At 47.8% G+C, this 25,202-nt stretch overlaps 1 protein-coding gene across 3 annotated transcripts in view; it reads left to right on the top strand.

Moving 5' to 3' along the window:
* LOC127395156 (unconventional myosin-Vb-like) overlaps positions 1 to 25,202 on the top strand; it is a 135,496-nt gene that overhangs the window by 60,072 nt on the left and 50,222 nt on the right. For all 3 annotated transcript variants that reach the window (XR_007891738.1, XM_051641627.1, XM_051641628.1), the window contains exons 11-17: positions 1,079 to 1,160; positions 3,652 to 3,792; positions 14,712 to 14,834; positions 16,335 to 16,418; positions 20,666 to 20,815; positions 21,483 to 21,580; positions 24,042 to 24,128. Coding sequence is in view for 2 of the 3 variants with exons in the window: in XM_051641627.1 (XP_051497587.1) it covers positions 1,079 to 1,160; positions 3,652 to 3,792; positions 14,712 to 14,834; positions 16,335 to 16,418; positions 20,666 to 20,815; positions 21,483 to 21,580; positions 24,042 to 24,128 (765 nt within the window). In the remaining variant the exon portion in view is untranslated. The remainder of the gene's footprint in view (positions 1 to 1,078; positions 1,161 to 3,651; positions 3,793 to 14,711; positions 14,835 to 16,334; positions 16,419 to 20,665; positions 20,816 to 21,482; positions 21,581 to 24,041; positions 24,129 to 25,202) is intronic.

Raw genomic sequence — 25,202 nt, 5'->3', positions numbered from 1 at the left:
TTTTGATTTATTTTTTGTGTGTGTGGGGAAGAAAAAAAGGCTTAATTTGTTTAGTGCATTATGACTGTTCTGCCAGCACCTATTACCAGAGCAATTATTTCACCACACATTTAACATTACAGCAGCTTATTCATTGAGCACAGGGAGCCCTGCCACTTCTTCCCTTAGTTTAATCCTTCCAGTCATGTGTCAAAGACTTGATTTTTTTTCTCCCTCTTCCAACTGTGCCTTCAAAATAGAAATATAAATAACATAATTCCCTGTGGTAGCTGAAAAATGTCCTTTTTTTAAGAGCAACCCCAGCTCCCTGTGCCTGCCCCTGGGTGTCCTGTGCTTCAGCCTTGCCAGTGGAGCCCCTGGGGTGGTCATTTCTGCTCCTTGCTTGTAGTTTGTGTTATTAAAATTGCATGTTTTTCTTTTCTAATTGTGACTAAAGCAATTTTTGAGCTGGATTTGGGGTTCACCAGTGGCCTGTGGGTAGGTTTGGGTTAATGTTTCTCCAAGGGGAGCTTCAGAAGTCCTGGTGAAGAGGGGGATCACCCAGACCAACACCAGAGGAACATGTTGGAATTAGACCAGTTCTCCCTCTGCCTTCCCCAAGTCTCTTGCTCACATATATCTTTTTTTTTGGTGCTATTATTATGACTTTAATCCTTTCTTTTTCTGCTCTATTGAATCACATCAAAGACCCAACATGGTATTTTTTTAAGACAGCAGCTACTGTTGCTCTATCACCTTTGCAGTGAATCTCTCTGGGCTTAGTATTTCATCATATTTTTCCCTGAGAGAGGCTGTTACATTTCTCATCTCAGCTCTGCTGGCTGATGGGCAGGAAACTAAAGTCATACCAAATATCTCATCCATGCATAGCAGAATCCCTCTTGAATCTCTTGAGTTGTGGCAAGGGAAGATGGACATTTCAGGCAATGAGGAATCAAGTGTAAATCTGGCATAAGAGGAACTTGAGGAGATGGTTGAATACCTCGTGTTCCCCATCAGGCAGATGACACCATTGCAGAGGGAAAGTAGATTTTGAGAAGAAATGTCACTTCATGCTGATTTATTCATTGCTTTGCAGGTTTGAAACTTTTGAAGTGAATAGCTTTGAGCAGTTCTGTATCAACTATGCCAACGAAAAGCTCCAGCAGCAGTTCAACTTGGTAAGGTCAGCTTGGAAATGTTCCAGGAAATTGGAGAAAATGTAGCAAGGCTGGATGTGGCCAGTGTGAATGTAATCCATGGGGTGCCATCTCTCCCAGGCAATGATTTTGCACTGGAATTGCACTAAATACCAAGTCCAAAACTTTGCTTGGATGGTTGAGAAGCTTCATAGTGGCAGCAGGTTTGCAGATGGCTTGTGCAAAGGCTCACTGGTGGCTTTGAAGAAGTAGAAAGCTTCCCAAATTTTAGTTTCAATCCTAAATGGAAAGCCCTGGATGGGCTTGTGCCAAGTCCTGATTTCCAGAGGGAGGCAGAGCTTGAGTGGAAAGCTGCCTGTTAAATGTGGCTTCAACTTTTGCCATGCAAACTGTATTAAGTAACAGGATTGGACATCCTCCTCATTTCTTCACCTGGACATGGCTCACAAAAACCTGAGATTGAACAATTTTATTAGATACAAGCACTTTCATAGAGTCATCAAGGTTGGAAAAGACCTTCAAGATCATCAAGTCCAACTGTCCATCCTAAAACCTCTAACCACTAAGTCATCTCCTGAAGCTCCACGTTCACCTGTTTTTTTAACATCTCCTGGGATGGTGCCTCCACCACCTCCCTGGGCAGCCTGTTCCAAGGCCTCACCACTCTTTCCATGAAGAAAATTTTCCTGATATCCAGCCTGAACCTCCCCTGGCACAACTTGACCCCATTTCCTCTGGTTCTATCACTTGTTCCTTGGGAGAAGAGCCCAACACCCACCTCACCACAACTTCCTTTCAGGCAGTTGTAGAGAGCAATGAGGTCTCCCCTCAGCCTCCTCTTCTCCAGGCTGAACAGCCCCAGCTCCCTCATCCCCTCCTCACAAAACCTGTTCTCCAGACCCCTCATCAGCCCAGTTGCCCTTCTCTGCACCCTCTCCAGCACCTCCATGTCCTTCCTATCCTGCTGTGCCCAAACCTGCACCCAGGGCTCGAGGTGCAGCCTCACCAAGGCCAAGTAGAGGGGCAGGATCACCTCCCTGGTCCTGCTGGTCACACTGTTCCTGGTGCAGGCCAGGATGGTGCTTGTCTTCTTGGTCACCTGGGCACATGCTGGCTCATGTTCAGCCACTGTCAGTCAACACCCCCAAGTCCCTCTCTGCTGGGCAGCTCTCCAGCCACTCCTCCCCAAGCCTGTAGCACTGCTGGGGTTGTTGTGACACAAGTGCAGCACCCAGCATTTGTCCTTGTTGAACCTCACACAACTGGCCTTGGCCCATGGATCCAGCCTGTCCAGGTCCTTCTGCAGAGCTTCTCTACCCTCAGGTAGATCAACACTCCCACCCAACTTAGTGTCATCTACAAACTGACTGAGGGTGCACTCTATCCTCTCATCCAGGTCATCAATAAAGATGTTGAACAGGAGCAGCCCCAGCACTGAGCCCTGGGGACACCTGCTGTTACTGGCCCCAAACTGGACTGAACTCCATGAACACAACTCTTTGGGCCCAGCCACCCAACCAATTTTTTTATCCATCAAAGCCTGCACTGGAAATGCAACCAGTAAGGGGGTTGCCTTCTGCTTTTGTTGTAAGCAAGGAAAAGATTACTCTTATTTTCAGGAAAACTTGTTAAATTGGAGCAGCTAAGGACTGCAGAGTCATCTGGCACTTTGAAACTGTATCATATGCATGGACATGAAGATTTGCAGTATATCTCCTGCATCAGATCAGTGCTGCTGAAAATGAAAAGTAAATTACGGATTGTATTTGCACTATTCATATCTTACATCCTATGTCCAACTAGCACTTCTGAAGCTTATAAATTCAAACTCTGAGAGGACACATTTGAAGAGATTTTTTTTTTTTTTTAAAGCCATCTTTGCAGGAAAAAGTACATTTGAAAAATCATTTTTTAATATACTTAGAGTGTCTTGGAGCCAGAGACAATTTATCTGCTTGGGCAGAGGTCTGAGATATATAAGCTATGCAAAGATTATGTTCTTTTTTTTAAATAAAACTCTGAAATAGAAATGTTCCTGGGTCAGTTAGATGCTGTTGTTGATATCCCTTCTAGGATGATGGGTGCTTTTTGTGAAGCTCTGCTCACAGATGGGGGCTCCCAGCTTGGGAACCTGCTGCAGGTCACTACTTGAACCAGCAGAGCACTGAAGGAGAGAGGGATTTTTCTCAACCCAAGAGCTCTATGTGTCACTGCCATTTCAATTTATGGCTCCCACCTAGATGGTGTGACAGCTTCAGTTGTTTCCTGGTGAAAATCATTTAAAGCCTTTGTTTTATTTCCCCCTGTCCTGTGGTTTCCTAGTGTAAGGCTTTGATTTTCCTTGCCAGAAGCTGCATTGTGTGAATGGCAGAGCCTGTAGAAAGCTCTTTGTGGGGGCACTTAAAGCTTCTACAGCTTCTGGGTGTGCTCAGGGGCTACTCCCCTCCAGTAGGGACAAGTGGGTGAAGGGGGCTGGGGTCACAGGCAGTAACTGCTGCTTTTCCCCTCTCAGCATGTGTTCAAGCTGGAGCAAGAAGAGTACATGAAGGAGGGAATCCCTTGGACTCTCATTGACTTCTATGATAACCAGCCCTGCATAGACCTTATAGAGGCAAAACTTGGTGTCTTGGACCTTCTGGATGAAGAGTGTAAGGTAAAGAGGACCACCCATGTTTTTGCTGGCATTTTTTTTATTTTTAGAAAAGGTTAAAGAATGGATTTTAACCTGTGGTAGCTTGCAAGAGGATCAACATCTCCTTCCACATGCATTGCCCTGGTGCTCATGGCTTGGGGAGGCTGTTGGCATCTGCTTTGCTTTAGGAGCATTTGGACCCTCCTTGGCAGATGTTTGCTACCAACTTGGGTACCTGCTCTCACCATGTATTGCCAGAGCTCATGTTTCTGGCCTGGCTGAACTCAGGGTTAGTCATTTCTTGAGAATTTGGATTCCTTCAGTGTCATCTGGGAGCTGGAGTTCCTCCCTGCCTCAAGCCTTATTTTGTCCCAAGGGAATCCTGAGTCCTCTTGGGTCAGCTTTTTGGGGTAAAGTCAATTGAATTTAGTGTACAGTCTTTAGGTGCTGGAATCTGTACCTCAGTAGCCCATGAATAGGGAATAAAAACCATGTTTGGGAGGGTCTCCTGTTTGGTTAACCTTGCAGTGTCAAGGGCTGAAGTTGATACCAAACTGCCTGACTTCAGGCTGGCCTGGATTTCATTCAGGTTTTGCAGAAGACCAAAATTGCATGTCCCTTCTGTTCCTTTGAGATAGAGAAGCAGGAGCCACCTGTAGAAGTGTCTTCAGTTGTGTAGGCTTCTTGTTTAGCCATTCCTTCAGCATTCCTCTGTTGGGGTTGGGAATTGGGTCTTCCTTCAGCTTTTCTGAGTGTTGGGTTTGTGGTTGGTTGGTTTGGTGTTCTCCAAACCAAGCTTGTAATGTTGGGAGAGTAGTTTGCTATCTTTTGTCATCTGTCTCTCATAAAGGCTTAAATTAAATCTTGCTTAAAAGTTGAGTAGAAATGCCAGAAAGGCAGCACTTGGTGAGAATCCTTCAGGAGAAGAAAGGTTGAACTCCTCCTTCACTCCTTGTTCAGTTCTGAATTATCAAATAGATCTAGGAACAAGAAATGTAAGATGGGAGATTTTTTTGGATGTTGTGATGCTTATGTTGAAAGTCTTTGGCATGAAGAGTAGGGTGGAAAGTCCAAAGGTCATCTCAGCAGGAGAGTTTGGTGTGATGAAGTGATGAAAAGGACTTCTACACTGGGTAGGGCAGCTCCTATCTCTTCCAGTCCTGGTGTCTGCATGGCAACACTGATGAGGAAATACTGGAGAGAACATGATCGGATCAGGGCTGTAAAACATCCTGGTGCTGAGGATAAAGAAACTTGAGCCCTGCGCATGAGTGGTTGGAAGTGATAGTCAGGAGGGTTTTCAAACCCTTGGACACAAAAAAAAGCCCTAACGTGAAGTTGGAAAAGATTCAACCATGAAAAAGGCCCTTTTAATCTGAGAACAGCCTGGTGGAAGGGGATGGTGACTGCCTTCCTGCTGGATGTGGCTGCCTTGTGGAGCCTCGGGCTGGTTTGATCAACACATCTTTGGGAAGAGGTTTCCATCAAGACCTGGATATGGTCAGTGTCAGGAAATATCTTACTGCTTGTGCAAGGGCTTTGAGGGTTTTTGGGTGAGGACAAGGAAAGATGAAGGAACGGGTGGTGGGAGAGCTGAAGCAGGGAAGGGACCTCACCCCAGCTGATGAGAAGGACACAACCAGTTCTTGTTGGCTCTGTGGGATCCATGGGTATGAGACAGATCCAGCAGCCCAAGGGCAGGAGAGTCACTTTTAGGCACTGGAACAGGTTGCTCAGGGAAACTGTGGCTGCCCCATCCCTGGCAGTGTTGAAGGGCAGGTTGGATGGGACTTGGAGCAACCTGGTCTGGTGGGAGGTGTCCCTGCTCATGCAGGGGGGTTGGATCTGGATGATCTTTAAGGTCCCTTCCAACATTCAACATTCTGTGATTCTATGATTCTATGCATCTAGAGGAAAAGGTTTGGAATCCATTATTTAGACTCACATCCCTGTTGGGATTTAAGGAGATCTGTGACTTGTCTGGAAGCAAGGTGACCCGTCAAGCTCTCCTCCATGGGACAGGACTGCTTCCCCAGGCATGATGATGGGGCTGTCCCAACCTGCATGTCCCACATCCTCTCCTGGGCTTCAGCCACTCTGTCTTTGCGAGCTGGAAATTTGGCATTGGGACTTTGTCCTTTTTGAGTCCAATCTTGGGAATCCTCCTTAAAAATGAGAACAAGTGAAAGTTCATGTGATGTCCTTAAAATAGCATCTCAGCCAGGGTTGGCTCAGGAGGAGCTCAGATGATTTGCTTGGTATTCAGCACCATTTCATTTGATCTCTGAACTCTTAAACTCTTCCATCTTGAGCCAGCTCCTGGCTGTTGTGAGGCCCACCAGGACAGTTTCCCTCCTGCCATATTGGCTGAGAAGGCCCTTTTGCTCCTCTCTGAAGCACCTGGTGACCTGGAATTGGATTGAATCCCCTGGAGGAATATGGGCAACTTTGCTGTTGATCTGCCTGGTTCTACCTTTTTCATCTGTGATATTTTTTTTTTTACCCCAAAAAAACGAAACACAAGATCTTTCCTACACACACACATCAAATGCCAGTTTTTTGGGTATTTACCTGCTAGTGGGGAATGCTCTCATGAGTCACAGGCCCTTATTAATGGCCCTGTAATTGGCTTTTTTCTAATAAACCTTCAAGCCTTTTCCAGCTTGAGGAAAATTTACAGCAAAACCTGTCAACTGAAAGCAGCAGCAATTTCTGGATGAAAAACTCACCCCCACATCACCAGCATTTCACCTCTTGTTGGGGGGGGACCTGGGGTGTGGGACCACACCAGGGTAATTACAAGTCATCTCGTTAGCATGTCCAAAGGTGGATAAATATACTCTGGGACTGAAAATGGCATTGAGGGGGAGCTGGGAACATAATGAAACCTCAGCACAAGTGCAAAGGGTTTGTCACTAATGTTCTCACTTCACAGTATGGTTTTATTTGATGTTTTTAATCTTTAATGTGAGATTGGAAGGGGGTGGTTGGGTATGTGCTGGAGCAGTTCAGCTACTGAAGGTCATATGAGAGTCTTGCCACTGTTTAGAGAAGAAGAGGAGCCAGACAGGGTTGAAACAGGAATGGAAGAGCAACTCTGGAATTGAGATTGGGGTTTTAAGGACTCAACCTGTCTCATGATAGCAAACAGTAAACCCCTTATCTCTGAAAAGAAAGGGCTTTAGGTTATGTCTGGGTTTGGTGGGTTTATAAACAACTTTGAGGTCTTAGGATTTGGAAACTGTTGTAGAATGACTAAGGTTGGAGCTGGCTTCTGGAGGTCATTTGGTCCAAACTCCAGTTATCTCTCTGGTCTGCCCAGGATTCCCACAGTGGGAAATAATTTGAGATAAGAGCAGAGCACCTGAGGAGACCAAAGAGACCGATGTAGAGCCTGGCAGAAGAGACAGGCTTAAAGGTCTGCCTTATAATTTCCATAGGACTGTGAGCTTATGTCCTCTGCTATGTGACCTTGGAGTCCTCAGAGAGCCTCTTACCCATTTCCTGCATTGAAGGGTCACCTGCACGGACATGTGAAGTTTTAGGACCTCTTGCTTTTGCTTTGGCACAAACAGATGCTGGAGGAACAACAGCAAGTGTTCATGTCCTATTCACAGAAATGTCCTTGGCCAGAAACCAAGGCCACCACAGTAGGCACAATGTTGAAGTCCTCTAGCACAAACTGTTGAGCCTGAAGGAGAAAGGAGAGAAGTATCCAGGAGAACCTCCCTAATGGTGAGCTGTGAAATGCAGAGGGAGTCACCACAGGGCCATTGCTGATGGTGGCTAATAATCTGGGCTGTAGAGCTTGTCAGAAGAGATAGGCATTAAGGAAGGAGGCTGTCTTCTGAAAATCCAGTCGTGGGAAGTTGGGAGAGCAAGTGGAAGACTTCCTTGGATGTTGGGGATGGCTTTAGGGTGTGGTTGGCCTTGTTGTAGAGGGAATGACTTTGGCAGAGGGAATAGCAAACTTCCTAGGAAGACTTTGAAGGCTTTGTGGTTGGAGGCAACACATGAAGAGCAACTTCAATGCTCTGGAGACTTAAATTACCCTCAGAGGAAGTGGGAAATTCTCTAAGAAATACAGCCAGGTCTCTGTACCAAAGCTGGATGAGGTGTCCTGCTTTTCCATCTAGAACTGCTTGCTCCATGGGAGTGCTGCATGTCTTCCATAGACTTCCCAAGTGTCATGTGGGAGTACAGCCAGAAGTTGCTGTGGATGTCCAGGTGCCGCCAGAAGCTGTCCTGCTGCCTTGGGTGTGGGAATGGAAAAATTAATGAGTTTCCTTTAACATGAAGTGCACCTAAAAGGGTTTGACCAAATACGTAAGGGTTGGGAGGGTTAATGTGTCAATCCCAGCATTGTTGTCCAAGGTTTATTGTAGATCTTCAAGAAATTCTTTCTGCTGAGGAGCAACGTGACCCTGAGGTTGCTGAGGGGGGGATGTGTCTGACCAACCCCTCAGGCTTCATGTTCTCAGACTCCTTGGTGGCTCTGGTTTGTGTTTCATGGCATGTTGCCATCCTGCAATGCTGTTCAGGTGCCAAATGCATTTTCTAACACTGTTCAAAAGCTGCTCTTTAACCTTTCCATGTCCTTCTGGCAAGTGCCAGGAATACTGAAGTCAACTTCTAGCAAAGCAGTTCTCAGGCCCACTTGTCTCTCTGCATCGCTGTGAACTTGGGTCTCTGAGCAAATGTGTTTTCCTTGTCTGGATTGATTAGGTTTTTTGAACATCAGAAATCGGCATGTCACCTTCTTGTGCTGCCTGGTCCTCTCTGGGGGGATTTCTTCTCTGTGAGTTGGGGGTTGGACCCTTGGGCTCTCCTTTCAGATGAACAACCTGATGTGATGGCAGAATAACCTCACCTACATCATGCTGTCAGGTTTTGTGACTTCCAAGTCAGGTATATCACTTGCAGTGGAATGTGTCCATGGAGCAGAGGAGGCCCAGGCTCCTCTTTCCAGGAAGCCCAGGCTCCTTCTTCCCAGGCTTTAGCATATTTGGGGTCATAAGAAAAAAGGTGCCAGTTGAAAATCATAGAATCACAGACTGGTTTGGGTTAGAAGGGACCTTAAAGATTATCTAGATCCAACCCCTCCCACTAGACCAGGTTGCTCAGAGCCCTGACCAACCTGAGCTGGAATGTTTCCAGGGATGGGGCATCTCCCACCTCTCTGGGCAACCTGGGCCAGGGTCTCACCACCCTCACACCAAAGAATTTCCTCCTCATGTCTCACCTCAATCTCCCCTCTGCCAGTTTTAATCCATTCCCCCTTGTCCTCTCCCTCCCTGCCCTTGTCCCAAGTCCCTCCCCAGCTTTCCTGGAGCCCCTTCAGGCACTGGAAGGTGCTCTAAGGTCTCCCTGGAGCCTTCTCTTCTCCAGGCTGAACACCCCAACTCTCTCAGCCTGGCTCCAGAGCAGAGCTGCTCCAGCCCTCTCAGCATCTCTGTGGCCTCCTCTGGACTCGCTCTCCAACAACCTTTCCTATAGCTCCTACTGTGTTTTCAGAGGCTTGAGTTTTAGATCCATGAGATTTGAACAGACCTTTGTTGCTTTTATCCAGTTAATTGTCCTTCTGTTGGAGGTGATGGTGGAGGGCATCTCACCCTTCAGTCGAAGTAGCTCCAGACATCTCACTGTCTGGTGGTCATAGAATCATAGAATCACAGAATCCTAGGGGTTGGAAGGGACCTCAAAAGATCATCTAGTCCAACCCCCCTGCCAGAGCAGGGTCATCTAGAGTACATCACACAGGAATGCATCCAGGTGGGTTTTGAATGTCTCCAGTGAAGGAGACTCCACAACCTCTCTGGGCAGCCTGTTCCAGTGCTCTGTCACTCTCACAGTAAAAAATTTTTTTCGAATATTCACCTTGAACCTCCTATGCTCCAATTTGATCCCATTACCCCTTGTCCTATCACTGGTCAACACTGAGAAAAGCTTAACTCCATCTTCTTGACACTCACCCTTTACGTATTTGTAAACATTGATGAGGTCACCCCTCAGCCTCCTTTTCTCCAAACTAAAGAGACCCAGCTCCCTCAGCCTTTCCTCATCAGGGAGATGATCCACTCCATCATCTCTGTGGCTCTGCCCTGGACTCTTTCCAGCAGTTCCCTGTCCTTCCTGAACTGAGGGGCCCAGAACTGGACACAATACTCCAGATGCAGCCTCACCAATGCAGAATAGAGGGGGAGGAGAACCTCTCTTGACCGACTAACCACACCCTTTCTAATACACCCCAGGATGCCATTGGCCTTCTTAGCCACAAGGGCACACTGCTGGCTCATGGTCATCCTCCTGTCTACCAGGACCCCCAGGTCCCTTTCACCTACACTGCTCTCCAGCAGGTCAGCCCCCAACCTGTACTGGTACATGGGGTTTCTCTTCCCCAAATGCAAAACTCTACACTTGCCCTTGTTGAACTTCATCATGTTTCTCCCCGCCCAACTCTCCAGCCTGTCCAAGTCCCTCTGAATGGCAGCACAGCCCTCCAGTGTGTCAGCCACTCCTCCCAGCTTGGTGTCATCAGCAAACTTGCTGAGGGTACATTCTATACCCTCATCCAGGTCGTTGATGAAGATGTTCAACAACACCGGTCCCAGTACCGACCCCTGAGGGACTCCACTAGTCACAGGCCTCCAACTAGATTCTGCCCCATTGACTACAACTCTCTGACTTCTTCCTTTCAACCAGTTCTTGATCCACCTCACTGCCTGATCATCAAACCCATACTTGATCAACTTATCTACAAGGATGCTGTGGGAGACGGTGTCAAATGCTTTACTGAAATCAAGATAGACCACATCTACCGCTCTACCATCATCTATCCACCTAGTAATTTCCTCATAGAAGGCTATGAGGTTAGTCAAACATGACTTACCCTTGGTAAAACCATGTTGACTGCTCTTGATGACCCCCATCTCCTTGATATGTCTAGAGATAGTGCCAAGGACAAGTTGTTCCATCACCTTTCCAGGGATGGAGGTGAGGCTGACCGGTCTATAGTTACCCGGGTCCTCCTTCTTGCCCTTCTTGTAGACTGGAGTGACATTTGCTATCCTCCAGTCCTCAGGCACCTCTCCTGTTACCCATGACTTACCGAAGATGATGGAGAGTGGCCTAGCAATGACCTCCGCCAGCTCCCTCAGCACCCTTGGATGCATTTCATCCAGACCCATCGATTTCTGGATGTCCAGATTACGCAACTGATCCCTAACCCAATCCTCATCTACCTGGGCAAACTCCTCCTCTATCTTGACTTCTTCTGGGGCTATATGAGACTGGGGCTCCTGGGGAAAGCCTGCAGGAGTAAAGACAGAGGCAAAGAAGGCATTCAGCACCTCTGCCTTCTTTAAATCCTCTGTCTCCAGGGCACCCACCTCATTCAGCAGTGGGCCTATATTGCCTCTGGTGTTAGTTTTGTTGGCTATGTATTTGAAAAAGCCCTTTCTATTGTCCTTAACCTGACTTGCAAGGTTAAGTTCCAAGGAGGCCTTAGCTTTCCTAGTTGCCTCCCTACATTCTCTGACAACAGTCCTATATTCCTCCCAAGTGACCAGCCCCTCCTTCCATGATCTATAGATTTTCCTTTTCCACTTGAGTTTGCCCAGCAGTTCCTTTTTTAACCATGCTGGTCTCCTAGCTCCCTTACTAGATTTCCTAACCATTGGGACGCTCTGATCCTGTGCTTGCAAGAAGTGGTCGTGGTGGGTTCTTGATCTTGGGATGCTTCTGATCCCAAAGTTAGTGGACTCAAGCCTGGGGGCTGACCCTGGGTGGGTTTGATGTTGGTTGCAGTAGCTCCTGGCAGCTCAGAGGACAGTGTATGGAGGTGGGAGGTGACACTGACCAGGATTACGCTGCCCGACGAACTTTCTGCAGAGTTCTGGAGGGAGGGATGGTGAAGACAGAGGAGCCTGGTGAAATTACTGGTCTCAGGTTTTGCCTGTTAGAGATTTCTGTGCAATCCCTGTGAGACAGTTGGTTTTCCTCTTTCCCCACTGTCACCGTTTGACTCAGGTCCGACAACAAGGCTCTCGATCCCCTCCCCCCCCCACCCAGGTAGGGAAGGAGAGAGAGAAAAAGAGAGAGACTTGGCTGGATTGAAAACTAAACTACACAGCTTTAATTAAAACACTAATGAATCGCACAAGAAAATATATACAATTATATACAGATATATTCAGATATGGGCAAAAGCCTCTCGCCTCCCCCCACCCCCAGCAACTCCCACAGCACTCCCCTGAACTGGCAAGAGTCCCGAGGAATCCCGGAGCTGCTGCTGGAGAAAGCAGAGAGTTATGAGGGTCAGGAGAGCTCCAGCCTAAGGGTCGACGGTGATGGATGAGCAGAGTCCTCCCCGGACGCCGGCCATGGACGGAAGAGAGGAGCGAGAAGAAGGAGGAAGCTGTCTTCTATGATCTCTGACCTTCCTCTGAGCTTACGTAGATATATGGAATGGAATATCTTTGGCCAGTTTTGCTGTCTGTCTAACTCAGCCTCCCACGGGGGGGGTCAGAGATCTCCCCATAGTGTCTGAGCCGGCAGAGTGAAGGTGTCACCTTGAAACCTCAGTAGTTAGAAAAACATTCCACTGTCTTATCAGCCTAGCAGAACACACAGTTGCTAGTTAAAAGAAAGCTTACTGAAGGAAAAAAAAATCAGTTAAAAGAAAAATTGGCTTAATCCTGGCTCAAACCAGGACACCCACCCCCTAAAAAACTCTGGATCTGCTGTGGTAGTCACTCAATAATTTTCTCAGTGGGTTTAGGGGCTTGAAACAGCCAGTGCCAAAAAGCTGTTAGAACAGTCCACATCATGGTCCTGTGAGCATTTTTTATCTCCAGAACTTTGTCCCTATCAGGTGCTTCTTGGGCAGGTAAAAATACTCAGGCTGAACAACCAGAGAGCAGTGTGGGGATGGTGGGACCCCCTTCCTGGGAGGTAGGAGCTGTTCCTTTGAACTTCAGCCCTGGGATAAGCAGGTTTTTGAGCCAAGTGGGTGGCCTGGGAGAGAGCTGGTGCAGGAGAAACCTGCTCCCTGTGGCTCAGGTGGCTGTCATACTCCTGCCCAGCACCCATGGCTCCATCCTGAACAGGAGAGACCTCATCATTGCTCCAGAGAATGGTTTTAATACACATAAATCTAAAATCTAATTGGTGAAAAGAAACCATTTGCATGTATATAACCCCAGAGCTTAAATACGCTTGTCTAGCTTGCATAAATATATCTATAATTGCATGAAATAAATGCCTTTTAATATTTATATGCAACCTGTTGTTATTTCTGTGTGTATCTATAATTGTCTATGCTTCAAACTGGAAAATATCAACTACTTCTGGGATAACATGGTTTGCATGAGCAGCTGCTGCATTTAATTCAGCCACTTCTTCCAGGAGCTGCTCATCCCCATGTCCTGAACCCTTCTGGCATCTGTTGATTTGCTGCCAGGAATTCCAAGGCTGTTTCAGAGCAGCATAAATAAATATTCCTCCTCTTTCTCAAGTTTTCTTTCTGGCTAAAAACTGCCCCTCTTTCCTACTCCTCATGTAAAGGTCTATGAAAAGTCCTGCTGGATCATCCAGGGCTTTCCCAGACAACTGCATAATTGTTCTCTGGTTTCTAGGCTTTGTCCCATCTAATTTGAAATATTACCTGATGTTTTTCTTCTGACTCCTTTTCTAACATAAATAATCCAGTCATTTTTTTGTTTACAAAGTGTCACCTTTGTTGTCCTGTCATGAGAAGCAGTGATGGAGGATCCACCAGCCCATCTCCATCCCATCCCTGCTGGGTAGACAGGAGGGATGGGGATGAACCCCATCAGTGTGACAACTTCACTCCTTGGTTCCTTTGGGTTTTCAAGAATTTTGCGTGGTGGCCAAATTGTTGTGCTGGTCAAGTACAAAATATGGGGCTTAACTTACCTCTTTTGGAAAGTTTTAGGAGTTTTGGCCAGTGAGCAGAGAAGGACCTAAACATCCTTTAAAAAAATGAGTCTTGATGGGAATTGTCATCATTAGAGTATCAGAAGTTACAGTATATTTTTACATGGTGCTTTACAGATATGTAGGTATACAAAAATAATACATATGGACTCAAAAATAATAAAACTGAATTATTTTAATTTTCCCCCCCCCCCAAGTTTTGGAAATGTATCAGGAAAAGCTGCAAGTGCTGGATAGGAAGTTAAGCTCAAACCCTCCTTGAAACTGCAGAGTTGTGGAAAGTAGCCCCTTCCCTTGCTGCACAGGTAGTTTATGATAGAGTCATGGAATGGTTTGGGTTGGGAGGGACCTTAAAGATCATCTAGTTCCAACCCCCTGCATGGGCAGGGACACCTCCCACCAGCCCAGGTTGCTCCAAGCCCCATCCAACCTGCCCTTCAACACTGCCAGGGATGGGGCAGCCACAGCTTCTCTAGGCAACCTGTTTCAAGTGACCTTACCCCAAGCCTGCTGAGATTATTCTTAACAATATTAATATTATTTTAATAGTTTGAAATTATTTTGTTATTATTATTTAAATGAAATAGAATTTCTTGATTGTTATCTCAGGTGGCAGTTTGTGAAACTCCTCAAAAATCACATTAAAAAAGTAACATTGGTGCCTGAGCAATTAATGTAATTGAAGTGCAGTGCAAAATTACTTCTTGAATTATTTTTTTCCTGCAAGAGCTGTTCTGGATGTTGGAGTAGAACCAGGATTTGGGTGTTTTTCACTGGAAATGAAATTTTAGTGTGTTGGTCAAGAAATTACATGAAAATAAGACAGCATATGCTTCCAGAACTGGAGGGTGGACTTGGTTTCTCAGGTGTTCCTGTAGCCCAAGCGGACTACAAGAAGGGTGGAGGCTTGGAGGGTTCCTCCAGAATGTCTTTGTCTCTTTATATGCATGACCATGATTTTTTGGTCCATTTTTTTGATCCAGGTTCCCAAAGGCACCGACCAGAACTGGGCTCAGAAGCTGTACGACCGGCACGGCAGCAGCCAGCACTTCCAAAAGCCTCGCATGTCCAACACCTCCTTCATCATCCTGCACTTTGCTGACAAGGTAACCAGGTGCTTGCTGCATCTGCTGGGAACTGAACACAGAAAGTGTGTGGAGGCGGAAAGAAGAGCCATGTGAAGGAAAAATTAGTTTATAGACCTGATAAGCTGTTTTTTTGATGATGCCTGGTTGGCCGTTATCTTGGTTGTGTGCTCAGGTAGAGATCAGCTTGGATCACAGGATGTGTTAGGGATTGGAAGGGATCTCTGGAGATCATGGAGTCCAAGTCCCCTGCCAGAGCAGGAGCATAGCAGGATGGATGGTCCATCCCTGGAAGTGTTGAAGGCTACTTTGGAAGGGGCTTGGAGCAACCTGGTCTGGTGGGAGGTGTCCCTGTCAATACAGGGGAGTTGGAATTAGATGATCTTTAAGGTCCCTTCCAACCCAAACCATTCCATGATGACTTCAGCCTCCAAACTATTGCACTAAGCTTCAAAGAGCTGTGCTTTCTAGAGGAGAGAGAAATCCTCTTTCTCAAAGCTGCAGCAAAATCAATTTCTGAAAATATACTAGGAAAGGGAATTATTTTTGAAGAGCAGGAGCTACAAGTCTCAGCAAGGCACAGTGGGGAGGAGCATGTGAGAGGTGACCCTGGGCTGATCCCACCTTTCTGAGGGAGAAAAATCCAACTGCAGGACTGTAAATCCCAGTGGCTGGTGCTGTAGGATCTCATCCATTGTCTACAACTTTGTTGAAACCCTGGTGTAACAGGCATCACAGCAGCAAATAAGACTCATACACACAGAATTGTTCTGGTTGGATGAGACCTTGAAAATCAGCTTGCAGTTATCCAAAGCACAGATTTGTTAGAAAGGAAAATGTGAAACCAACCTGGATACATGGCCAAGGAGCCAGTCAACACGTAGGAGCTGTGATCCCTTACAGGTGTTTCACCTCACCAGGGTTTCCCTGGATCTCAGCAGCACTGTTTATGGCCAAGGTGGATACTCACCTTTCCTTAGGCACATGTTTTGCACATGGATCTTTCAGAAACAATGGATTTTTGCAAGTTTTCCTCCTTTTTTATTTTTGTGGTGAGTTATTTCAGCCAACTTCAAATGTACAAAATAAAATGTTCTTGTGTCCTTTCTAAATCCTCCCTTTGCATCCCAACCCTCTGCAATTTCAAAACCAAGAAGTGAAACCAGGTCATCTTTGGAGGTTTATTGATCAGCTTGCAAGGAGCTGAGGAGAGAACAAAAGAGCACATGGAGGGAGTGATGACCTTTGCATTTTTAGCCCTGGTTTCCAAGTGCTGTTGGGTCCCCCACAGAGCACTTTAATGACCAAGAAACAAACTGGTTTTGCAGCAAGGATTTTGCTCTTATTCAGATTTCGCTTCCTTTGATACAAAGTGACCTTTAAATTCCACTTCTTCCCCCGCTCCCAGCTTCTCCCTCTCAGTTTTTTCAGGTGAGCTCCAACAGATGGGTTCAGGTGGGTTGAAGCATGTTGTCCCCGTGCAGCTGGACTCTCTAAGTTTCTTCCTTTGTCTCCTGCTAGGTGGAATATCAGAGTGAGGGATTTCTGGAGAAGAACAGGGACACTGTGTACGAGGAGCAGATCAACATCCTGAAGGCCAGCAAGGTAAAAGCAGCAAGTCGGGAGATCCTTGGCACCAAAAACACAAGTGTGAGCTTTCACAGTGAAGAAGAAATTCTTTGCTGTGAGGGTGGTGAGACACTGGAACAGGTTGCCCAGGGAAGCTGTGGCTGCCCCATCCCTGGAAGTGTTGAAGGGCAGGTTGGATGGGGTTTGGAGCAACCTTGTCAAACCCTCTCTGTCAGCACCTGCATGGCTGATGAAGTGCTCCCACCAAGGCAGCAGTTCATTCTGCTAATTAGAAAGCAATTAACACTGTCAACGAGATGGTGAGACATTAGAAAGCAGCTAATGAGGTTTCTTAGTGCTGGTCAGCTAAACCAGTTGGGAGTTGATGGTCTTTGAATTAAGGCAACTGATTTGAATACTCATTGAAAGCATGTGGGTGTGCAGGTAGGGTGTTATATTCCAGTTCTCAGTAATTATGGATTGTGCACCAATGGTTTGAATTCTGCTGATGGGAAAGGAGACATCTTGTTCTCTAGCATCTGTGGAATAGATCCTGGGCTGACTCAGATGGTCCCAGTTACAGCGGTTTTGCTTTAAGGAAGCTGCAAGGTCACCTCTGAGATTGTTGTCAAACATTTGTGCAGGAGCAAGAGCTCTTGGTATTCATAGCAACTGGGCAGAGGGGTTGATGGCAGGGTCAGGTTGGATGTGATGTGAGCAGCCTGATTTGGAATCATGGAATGGTTTGGGCTGAAAGGGACCTTAAAGACCATCTAGTTCCAACCCCCCTGCATGGGCAGGGACACTTCCCACCAGCCCAGGTTGCTCCAAGCCCCATCCAACCTGCCCTTCAACACTGCCAGGGATGGGGCAGCCACAGCTTCCCTGGGCAACCTGGGCCAGGGTCTCACCACCCTCACAGCAAAGAATTTCCTCCTCATGTCTCACCTAAATCCCCCTCTCCCAGTTTAAAGCCATCCCCCCTTGTCCTATCACTACAAGCCCTTGTCAGAAGTTGCACATGTCCCTGCTCACTGCAGGGAGGTTGGACTAGATGACCTTTAAAGATCCCTTCCAACCCAAACCAGTCTGTGATTCCATGGCACTGCCAACTATGCTTTGAAGATCTTTCAAAACCTGAAATTCCAGCTGGGGGTTTCACCACGTTGTCAAGCACAAGCTAGTGAAGTGGTGTCCATGTTGGGTGTCTTCCAGCATCAAGCACATGCCTCCCAAGCATCCCATGTTTCCAGGAGTCAAACACCCAAGACAGTGACATGTCATGAACTTGTGACATGTCTTTTTTGAGGGGGGGAAAGGGAATGGAAGATAGAAGGTTGGGCAAAGAGGACACCAGCTTTTATTCTAGTAGGAGATAAGATAGAAATAAACCTGGGAGTGTGGAGCAGGTCCATAGCAAGGGCTGTCCTGGAGCCTGCCAGCAATTTGCTAATTCAGTGCCAAGAGTTTCCTTGCCACAGTGGTATTTAGGCTGCTGTGCTTGCAAGCTCTGCAAACAGCCTGCAGGATCAGGGCTGGAAGTATTCCTCAGTCCAGGAATGTGGCAGAAAGCTAGGAAGAAGCCCTTCATGGCACAGGGCTCTGTTAATGTCCATGAAGTGGTAATAAAGCCTTGAATTCTTCTTGGGATCTTAATGGAAATAAAGTCAAGCTCAGCTTTTGGAGGAGCTTGGGATGGAGGGAAGAGGCAGTGCAGGCTCTGCTGCCTAATATCAGTGTTTTCTGCCTGGGTATGTCAGACATTGGAGTGCTATGGATGAGGGATGTTGGTGTCCTCTCCCACAGATGCTCCAGAGTGGGTGTTGCTGGTGGCCTGTGTGCTGATGGGACAGCATCAAGGGGCCTTCAGCAGTGTCACCAGGCTGGAGCCCACCATTTTCAGCTTGGTGACAAGTGAAACCCCCACCTTGTGACAGTATTTTTTCTTATATTTAAGAATTGATGATTTGAATCCAAGCCCAGCTGCAGTGGGAACCAGTGTGGATGCAGAGCTGGAGATGAGATGTGAAAATTTCACAGCTCTTCTAAACAGACCAGATCCTGTGACTTAGTGGTCAAATTCCCCAACCTCATGCAAATTTGAAGATCCTGCCCCATAAAAAAAAAACACCAAACATTAACTCAGTTTGCCAGCTCATCTGTTCTATTTATGAAGTGGAGATGTTACTGCCTGGCTTGTCCAAACCCCCAGACTTCAGGCATCTGAGGAGCTAAATATGGGGCTTTCAGGGCTTTGGAATGGCAGTCCTGCTCTCACCTTGCTCATTCATCTTGAAATGAAGGTAATTAGTGAGGAAGTGCTGGTGTTTCTTAATTATTCAGGAAAGCAAAGGTGCCTTTGGGGCTGTGGTGGGAACAGGCTGCGTGTCATCATGTGAAGGCTATGTTCCTTGGGGATTTGCTGTGCTCTGAGCTAGATGAGCACCTGGAAAGGAAGTCTGGGAGCAACAGTTCCTCGTGTTCATGAGCTTTTGTGCCTTGGACAACACTTCAGCCATCCAACCTTGCAGCTGGCCATCTTACTTATTTTTCCCCTGTTTGATTTAATATGCACATTTCAAGGTCTGATGAACTACAAACCAGAATGGCCAGTGGTCCTGCTGACATAGTTTATGTAGGCAATGCTGCTTGCTTGGACTTCATTGCCCTTCCTGATTTAAGATGGGCAAAAAATCATGGAATCACAGAATCCTAGGGGTTGGAAGGGACCTCGAAAGATCATCTAGTCCAACCCCCCTGCCAGAGCAGGATCACCCAGAGCACATCACACAGGAACATGTCCAGGTGGGTTTGGAATGTCTCCAGTGAAGGAGACTCCACAACCTCTCTGGGCAGCTTCTTCCAGTGCTCTGTCACTCTCACAGGAAAGTTGTTCTTCCTGATATTCACATGGAACCTCCTATGCTCCAGTTTGCATCCATTACCCCTTGTCCTATCACTGGTCATCACTGAAAAAAAGCTTGGCTCCATCGTCCTGACACTCACCCTTTACATATTTGTAACCATGGATGAGGTCACCCCTCAGTCTCCTTTTCTCCAAGCTCAAGAGACCCAGCTCCCTCAGCCTTTCCTCATAAGGGAGATGTTCCACTCCCTTCATCATCTTTGTGGCTCTGTGCTGGACTCTTTCCAGCAGTTCCCTGTCCTTCCTGAACTGAGGGGCCCAGAACTGGACACAATACTCCAGATGCGGCCTTACCAATGCAGAACAGAGGGGGAGGAGAACCTCTCTTGACCTACTAACCACCCCCTTTCTAACACACCCCAGGATGCCATTGGCCTTCTTGGCCACAAGGGCACATTGCTGGCTCATGGTCATCCTCCTGTCTACCAGGACCCCCAGGTCCCTTTCACCTACACTGCTCTCCAGCAGGTCAGCCCCCAACCTGTACTGGTGCATGGGGTTGTTCTTCCCCAGATGCAAAACTCTACACTTGCCCTTGTTGAACTTCATCAGGTTTTTCCCCGCCCAAGTCTCCAGCCTGTCTAAGTCTCTCTGAATGGCAGCACAGCCTTCTGGTGTGTCAGCCACTCCTCCCAGCTTGGTGTCATCAGCAAACTTGCTGAGGGTACATTCTGTACCCTCATCCAGGTCGTTGATGAAGATGTTGAACAACACCGGTCCCAGTACCGACCCCTGAGGGACTCCACTAGTCACAGGCCTCCAACTAGATTCTGCCCCATTGACTACAACTCTCTGCCTCCTTCCTTTCAACCAGTTCTTGATCCACCTCACTACCTGATCACCAAGCCCATAGAATGCTTTGGGTTGGAAAGGACCTTAAAGACCATCTAGTTCCAACCCCCTGCATGGGCAGGGACACCTCCCACCAGCCCAGGTTGCTCCAAGCCCCATCCAACCTGCCCTTCAACACTTCCAGGGATGGGGCAGCCACAGCTTCTCTGGGCAACCTGGGCCAGGGTCTCACCACCCTCACACCAAAGAATTTCCTCCTCATGTCTCACCTCAATCTCCCCTCTGCCAGTTTGAATCCATTCCCCCTCATCCCATCCCTCCCTGCCCTTGTCCCAAGCCCCTCCCCAGCTTTCCTGGAGCCCCTTCAGGCACTGGAAGGTGCTCTAAGGTCTCCCTGGAGCCTTCTCTTCTCCAGGCTGAACACCCCAACTCTCTCAGCCTGTCTCCAGAGCAGAGCTGCTCCAGCCCTCGGGTCACCTTCAGATGACTAGAGCAATGTGACTTGGGTGGGCTCATCCAGCAAAGAGCAAGGCTAGAGGTGCTCACACGTTGTCTTTTGTTTTAGTATCAAATGGTAGCAGACTTGTTCCAAGATGAGAAGGATGCTCCACCCACCACTTCCATGGGAAAGGGAACATCTAAAATCAGTGTCCGTTCTGCCAGACCAGTAATCAAAGCTGCCAATAAGGAGCACAAGAAAACAGTGGGACACCAGGTAATGTCTGATATGAGCAAGGTTGGTTGATGGCAGGGGAGTGGGGCAGGAGAATCCAGGGACATTTTTACAGAAGAGAACTTGTTTCTTCAGTCTGAAGCAGTGATAAGTAAAAAGCTGGTAGGGAGGTAGTGGACCTTCCCATGACCTGTGTTTGTAGGAACCATTTGGCTGTTCCATTTTGGACAACTTCTAGCAGCATCTCTGGAAGAGCAGGCTCAAGTAATCTTGACGTGAAGCAGTTGAGATAAGGTGAGAGGAGAGTGGAGGCCACTCTGGGGTTCACTGGACTGCATCCCCATGGCCTGTGGTGCTTATAAATTGAAACAACTTCAGAAAATGAGCATTTTGGTTTTTTCCCATGTGGACAGTCAAGCAATGCAGAAGAAACCCAGAGAGGTTGTGCTGTCTCCACCCTTTGAGATTTTTCAAGACCTTACTGGGTCAAGTCTTGACTGCCTGTTGCTCATGGACCTCACTGAGCTGGAAACCCTCAAGCCACCGATGTCTTCTCTGAATTCCTCATGCATGTGCTGGGCTGAGGGAAAAATTCATGCTGTGTCACATCCAGAGACTGGCACCTCATGTGGCTTGTGGCACCTGCCACCTTGGGTTGCAAGGTCCAACTCCTTCATCCCTCCTCAAAACCAGTGGCTTTGTCTTTCAGTTCCGCAATTCCCTGCATTTGCTCATGGAGACCCTGAACGCCACCACCCCCCACTACGTGCGCTGCATCAAGCCCAACGATGAGAAGCTGCCCTTCAAGTAAGTGAGCTGTCAACTCAGAGAATGCTTTGGGTGGGATTGGACCTTGCAGATCATCCAGTCCCAACCCCCCCTGCATGGGCAGGGACACCTCCCACCAGCCCAGGTTGCTCCAAGCCCCATCCAACCTGCCCTTCAACACTGCCAGGGATGGGGCAGCCACAGCTTCTCTGGGCAACCTGGACCAGGGTCTCACCACCCTCACAGCAAAGAATTTCCTCCTCATGTCTCACCTCAGTCTCCTCTCTCCCAGTTTGAATCCATCCCCCCTCATCCCATCCCTCCCTGCCCTTGTCCCAAGCCCCTCCCCAGCTTTCCTGGAGCCCCTTCAGGCACTGGAAGGTGCTCTAAGGTCTCCCTGGAGCCTTCTCTTCTCCAGGCTGAACACCCCAACTCTCCCAGCCTGGCTCCAGAGCAGAGCTGCTCCAGCCCTCCCAGCATCTCTGTGGCCTCCTCTGGACTCTCTCCACCAGCCCCATGTCCTTCCTGTGCTGGGGACCCCAGCCCTGGCCCCAGCCCTGCAGGGGGGTCTCAGCAGAGCAGAGCAGAGGGGACAATCCCCTCCCTGGCCCTGCTGGCCACGCTGCTGGGGATGCAGCCCAGGACACGGGGGGTTTCTGGGCTCCAGCGCACGGTGCCGGCTCATGGGGAGCTTCTCATCACCCAGCACCCCCAAGGCCTGCTCCTCTGGACTTTTTTCAATCCATTCTTCACCCAACCTGGATTTTTGCTGTATATTGCCCCGACTCAGGTGCAGGACCTTGCACCTGACCTTTTTGAACTTCATGAGGTTTTCACAGGCCCATTTCTCCAGCCTGTCAAGGTCCCTCTGGATGGTCTCCCTTCCCTGCAACATGTTGACCACACCACACAATTGGGTGTCGTTGGCAAACTATGATGAGCAAATGTCTTCAACTTGATGACTTTTCCTCTTGCTAAAGAAATCGTCCTCTTTGAATTGTTGCTCCTGTAACTGGAAGGTCCTCATGGTTTTCTGGAATCAATTATTTTGGGTTTCATTTTGTGGTTTTGGGGCCCATGGAATGAAGACTAATGCAGGTCCTAATGATTCATAGATCTCTGCTAGCACTGAGCAGCCTGGCTGTGCAGTGACAGGGTCTTTGTACAGTTTCAGCCTTGAATCACTTTGATTTAAGTAGTTACAATGAAAAGTAGCAGAGAAAGAAATGAATAAATGGAGATGAGACGCATGGTTGCGATGGGTTAGTGGAGACTTGCACCATGGGAGGTTGAGATTGTATTTGAGGAGAAATGTCTTCACTGAAAAGTTTATCAAACTCTGGCCCAGGCTGCCCATGGTGGTGGTTGAATCACCATCCTTGGACAGATATCAGAGCCATGTAGATGTGGTGCTGAGGGCCATGGGTTAGTGGTGGCCTTGGCTGTGCTGGGTTAGTGGTTGGACTGCATGATCTTAAAGGTCTTTTCCAACCCAAACAATTCTATGATTCTAAAGAGGAGGGCTGAGAGCAGAAATACCTTGAATTTCCACATGACACCTACCAAAGCCCTCAGCCTGGGACATGAGCACCACTGTTCTTGCTAAACTGAATGGTGTGCAAACCTGTGGGACCTGCTGATTCCTGGTATGGAATTGAATCCATCAGTTTTATTTTGCTGTTGAATTGGATTTATTTCTGGTAATAGAGTTGCCCTTATAGCTGCAGAAATACTAAGGTCTGGTTCATTGCCCTTCTTGGTCCTAGTTACATAGGTGGAAAGATCATGGCTATGGAGACTAATTGCAGCAGGTTGTCACCTTGTCCCTGGAGTAGAATCACAGACTGGTTTGGGTGGGAAGGGACCTTTCAGGGCCTTCCAGTCCAACCCCCTGCAGTGACCAGGAACATCTGCACCTAGATCAGGTTGCTCAGAGCCCCATGAAGCCTGACGTTGAGTGTCTCCAAGGATGAGGCAGCCATAGCTTCCTTGGGCAACCCGTTCCAGTGTCTCACCACCCTCATAGTAAAGAACTTCTTCCTAATCATGGAATGGTTTGGATTGGAAGGGACCTAGAAGATCATCTAGTTCCAACCCCCCTGCAAGGGCAGGGACACCTCCCACTAGGCCATATTGTACAAAGCCCTGTCCAGCCTGGCCTTGGACACCTCCAGGGAGGGGGCAATGTCTCCGTACCTCTTGGCATCATTAGTAGGGGAGTGATGAGGTCCCCTCCACTTGAAGAACACACTGTCTTGTGGCATAGAGAGGCAACATGGGACATCTGTGCAGACTGTTCCCAAAGCAAGGCATGGGAATTGTGTATGGTCATCCTGAGGTTTGCTATGGTCAAAAATCTATTGAGCCATGGAAAAACCCATGCACTGTGATCCATATGAGATACATTGCCAAGGATCCCAACAGAACCCTTCTCGTGGATGCTTTGGAGGGATGTTGTTCCTTCTCCCTCTGCTGATCTCTCTCCCCACTATCACTGCAGGTTTGATCCCAGGAGAGCAGTGCAGCAGCTGAGAGCTTGTGGAGTGCTGGAGACCATCCGCATCAGTGCTGCTGGCTTCCCCTCCAGGTACCTGCTGGGAATTGGCTGTGCCATCATGCTCCAAGTTCATTATCTGGGCTGAGGGAGAAGAAAACACCAACATTTTCAGAACAAACAGGTTTTAAATATATATATTTTTTTTTCCCTTTTTTATCTATTTATTTTCCAAGTGTTGCCCTAGAGGACTTCTCTGCTTGGCTGAAGCTCCCCATCCAAAAGCTCCTTGCACTGGAGAGTTTATTTTTGTTTTATTCTTTTTTTTTTTTTTTTGCCAATAGGCATTTTAGCCCCCCCCCCCCCCAAATATGTTGATTCTACTTGCAGAGAAAGAAAAGAAGGGTTGTAAATTATTCTTGTAGCCTTTCCCCCCCCACCACATCCCAAGCACACTAACCTTCAGAGTCTTCCATCTTCCAAAAGGGAAGGTTATGGGTGGTGTGGCTTTTGCTGATGGTGATAGAATATTCCAGAGGTTTTTAGGGCCCAAATAAATCAGAAAACATAAACTATAAATAAGCCCTGAAGATGACAAGGGTGAGTGATTCTAAAAATGCACCCGTTGCATTTCAGTGCCAAGCAGCTTTGTGTTCATGTCAGCAGAGCCATCAGGCTTTTTGTGGGGAACAAAGGAGTTCTAAATATCCTCAGCAAAGAGGCAGCTGAGCATGGTGCTGAACACCATGAGGAGTTTCTTGCCCAGGTTTTTGGGGAGGGAGGAGCTGCCTGTTGGTTCCCTTCATCTCCTGCGAAGCTGGAGGTCTCAGCTGCCTCTGACAGTTGGTGGCAGCTCCCATGTGTGGACAGGAATCATAGAATCACAGAGTGGTTTGGGTGGGAAGGGACCTTTCAAGGCCATCCAGTCCAACCTGCAGTGAGCAGGGACATCTGCACCTAGATCAGGTTGCTCAGAGCCCTGTCCAACCTGAGCTGGAATGTTTCCAGGGATGGGGCATCTCCCACCTCTCTGGACAACCTCTCACCACCCTCATCATAAAAAACATCTTCCTTCCCTCTAGTTGGAATCTCCCCTCTTTTATTTTAAAACCATCACCCCTTGTTCTACTGCAACAGCCCCTGCTAAAAAGTTTCACCCCATGAGAT

The sequence above is a fragment of the Apus apus genome, chromosome W (assembly GCF_020740795.1).
Source record: "Apus apus isolate bApuApu2 chromosome W, bApuApu2.pri.cur, whole genome shotgun sequence".
Classification (NCBI taxonomy): Eukaryota; Metazoa; Chordata; class Aves; order Apodiformes; family Apodidae; genus Apus; species Apus apus.
Note: the sequence above shows the minus strand (reverse complement) of the source record. Positions and strands in the feature narration are given on the sequence as shown.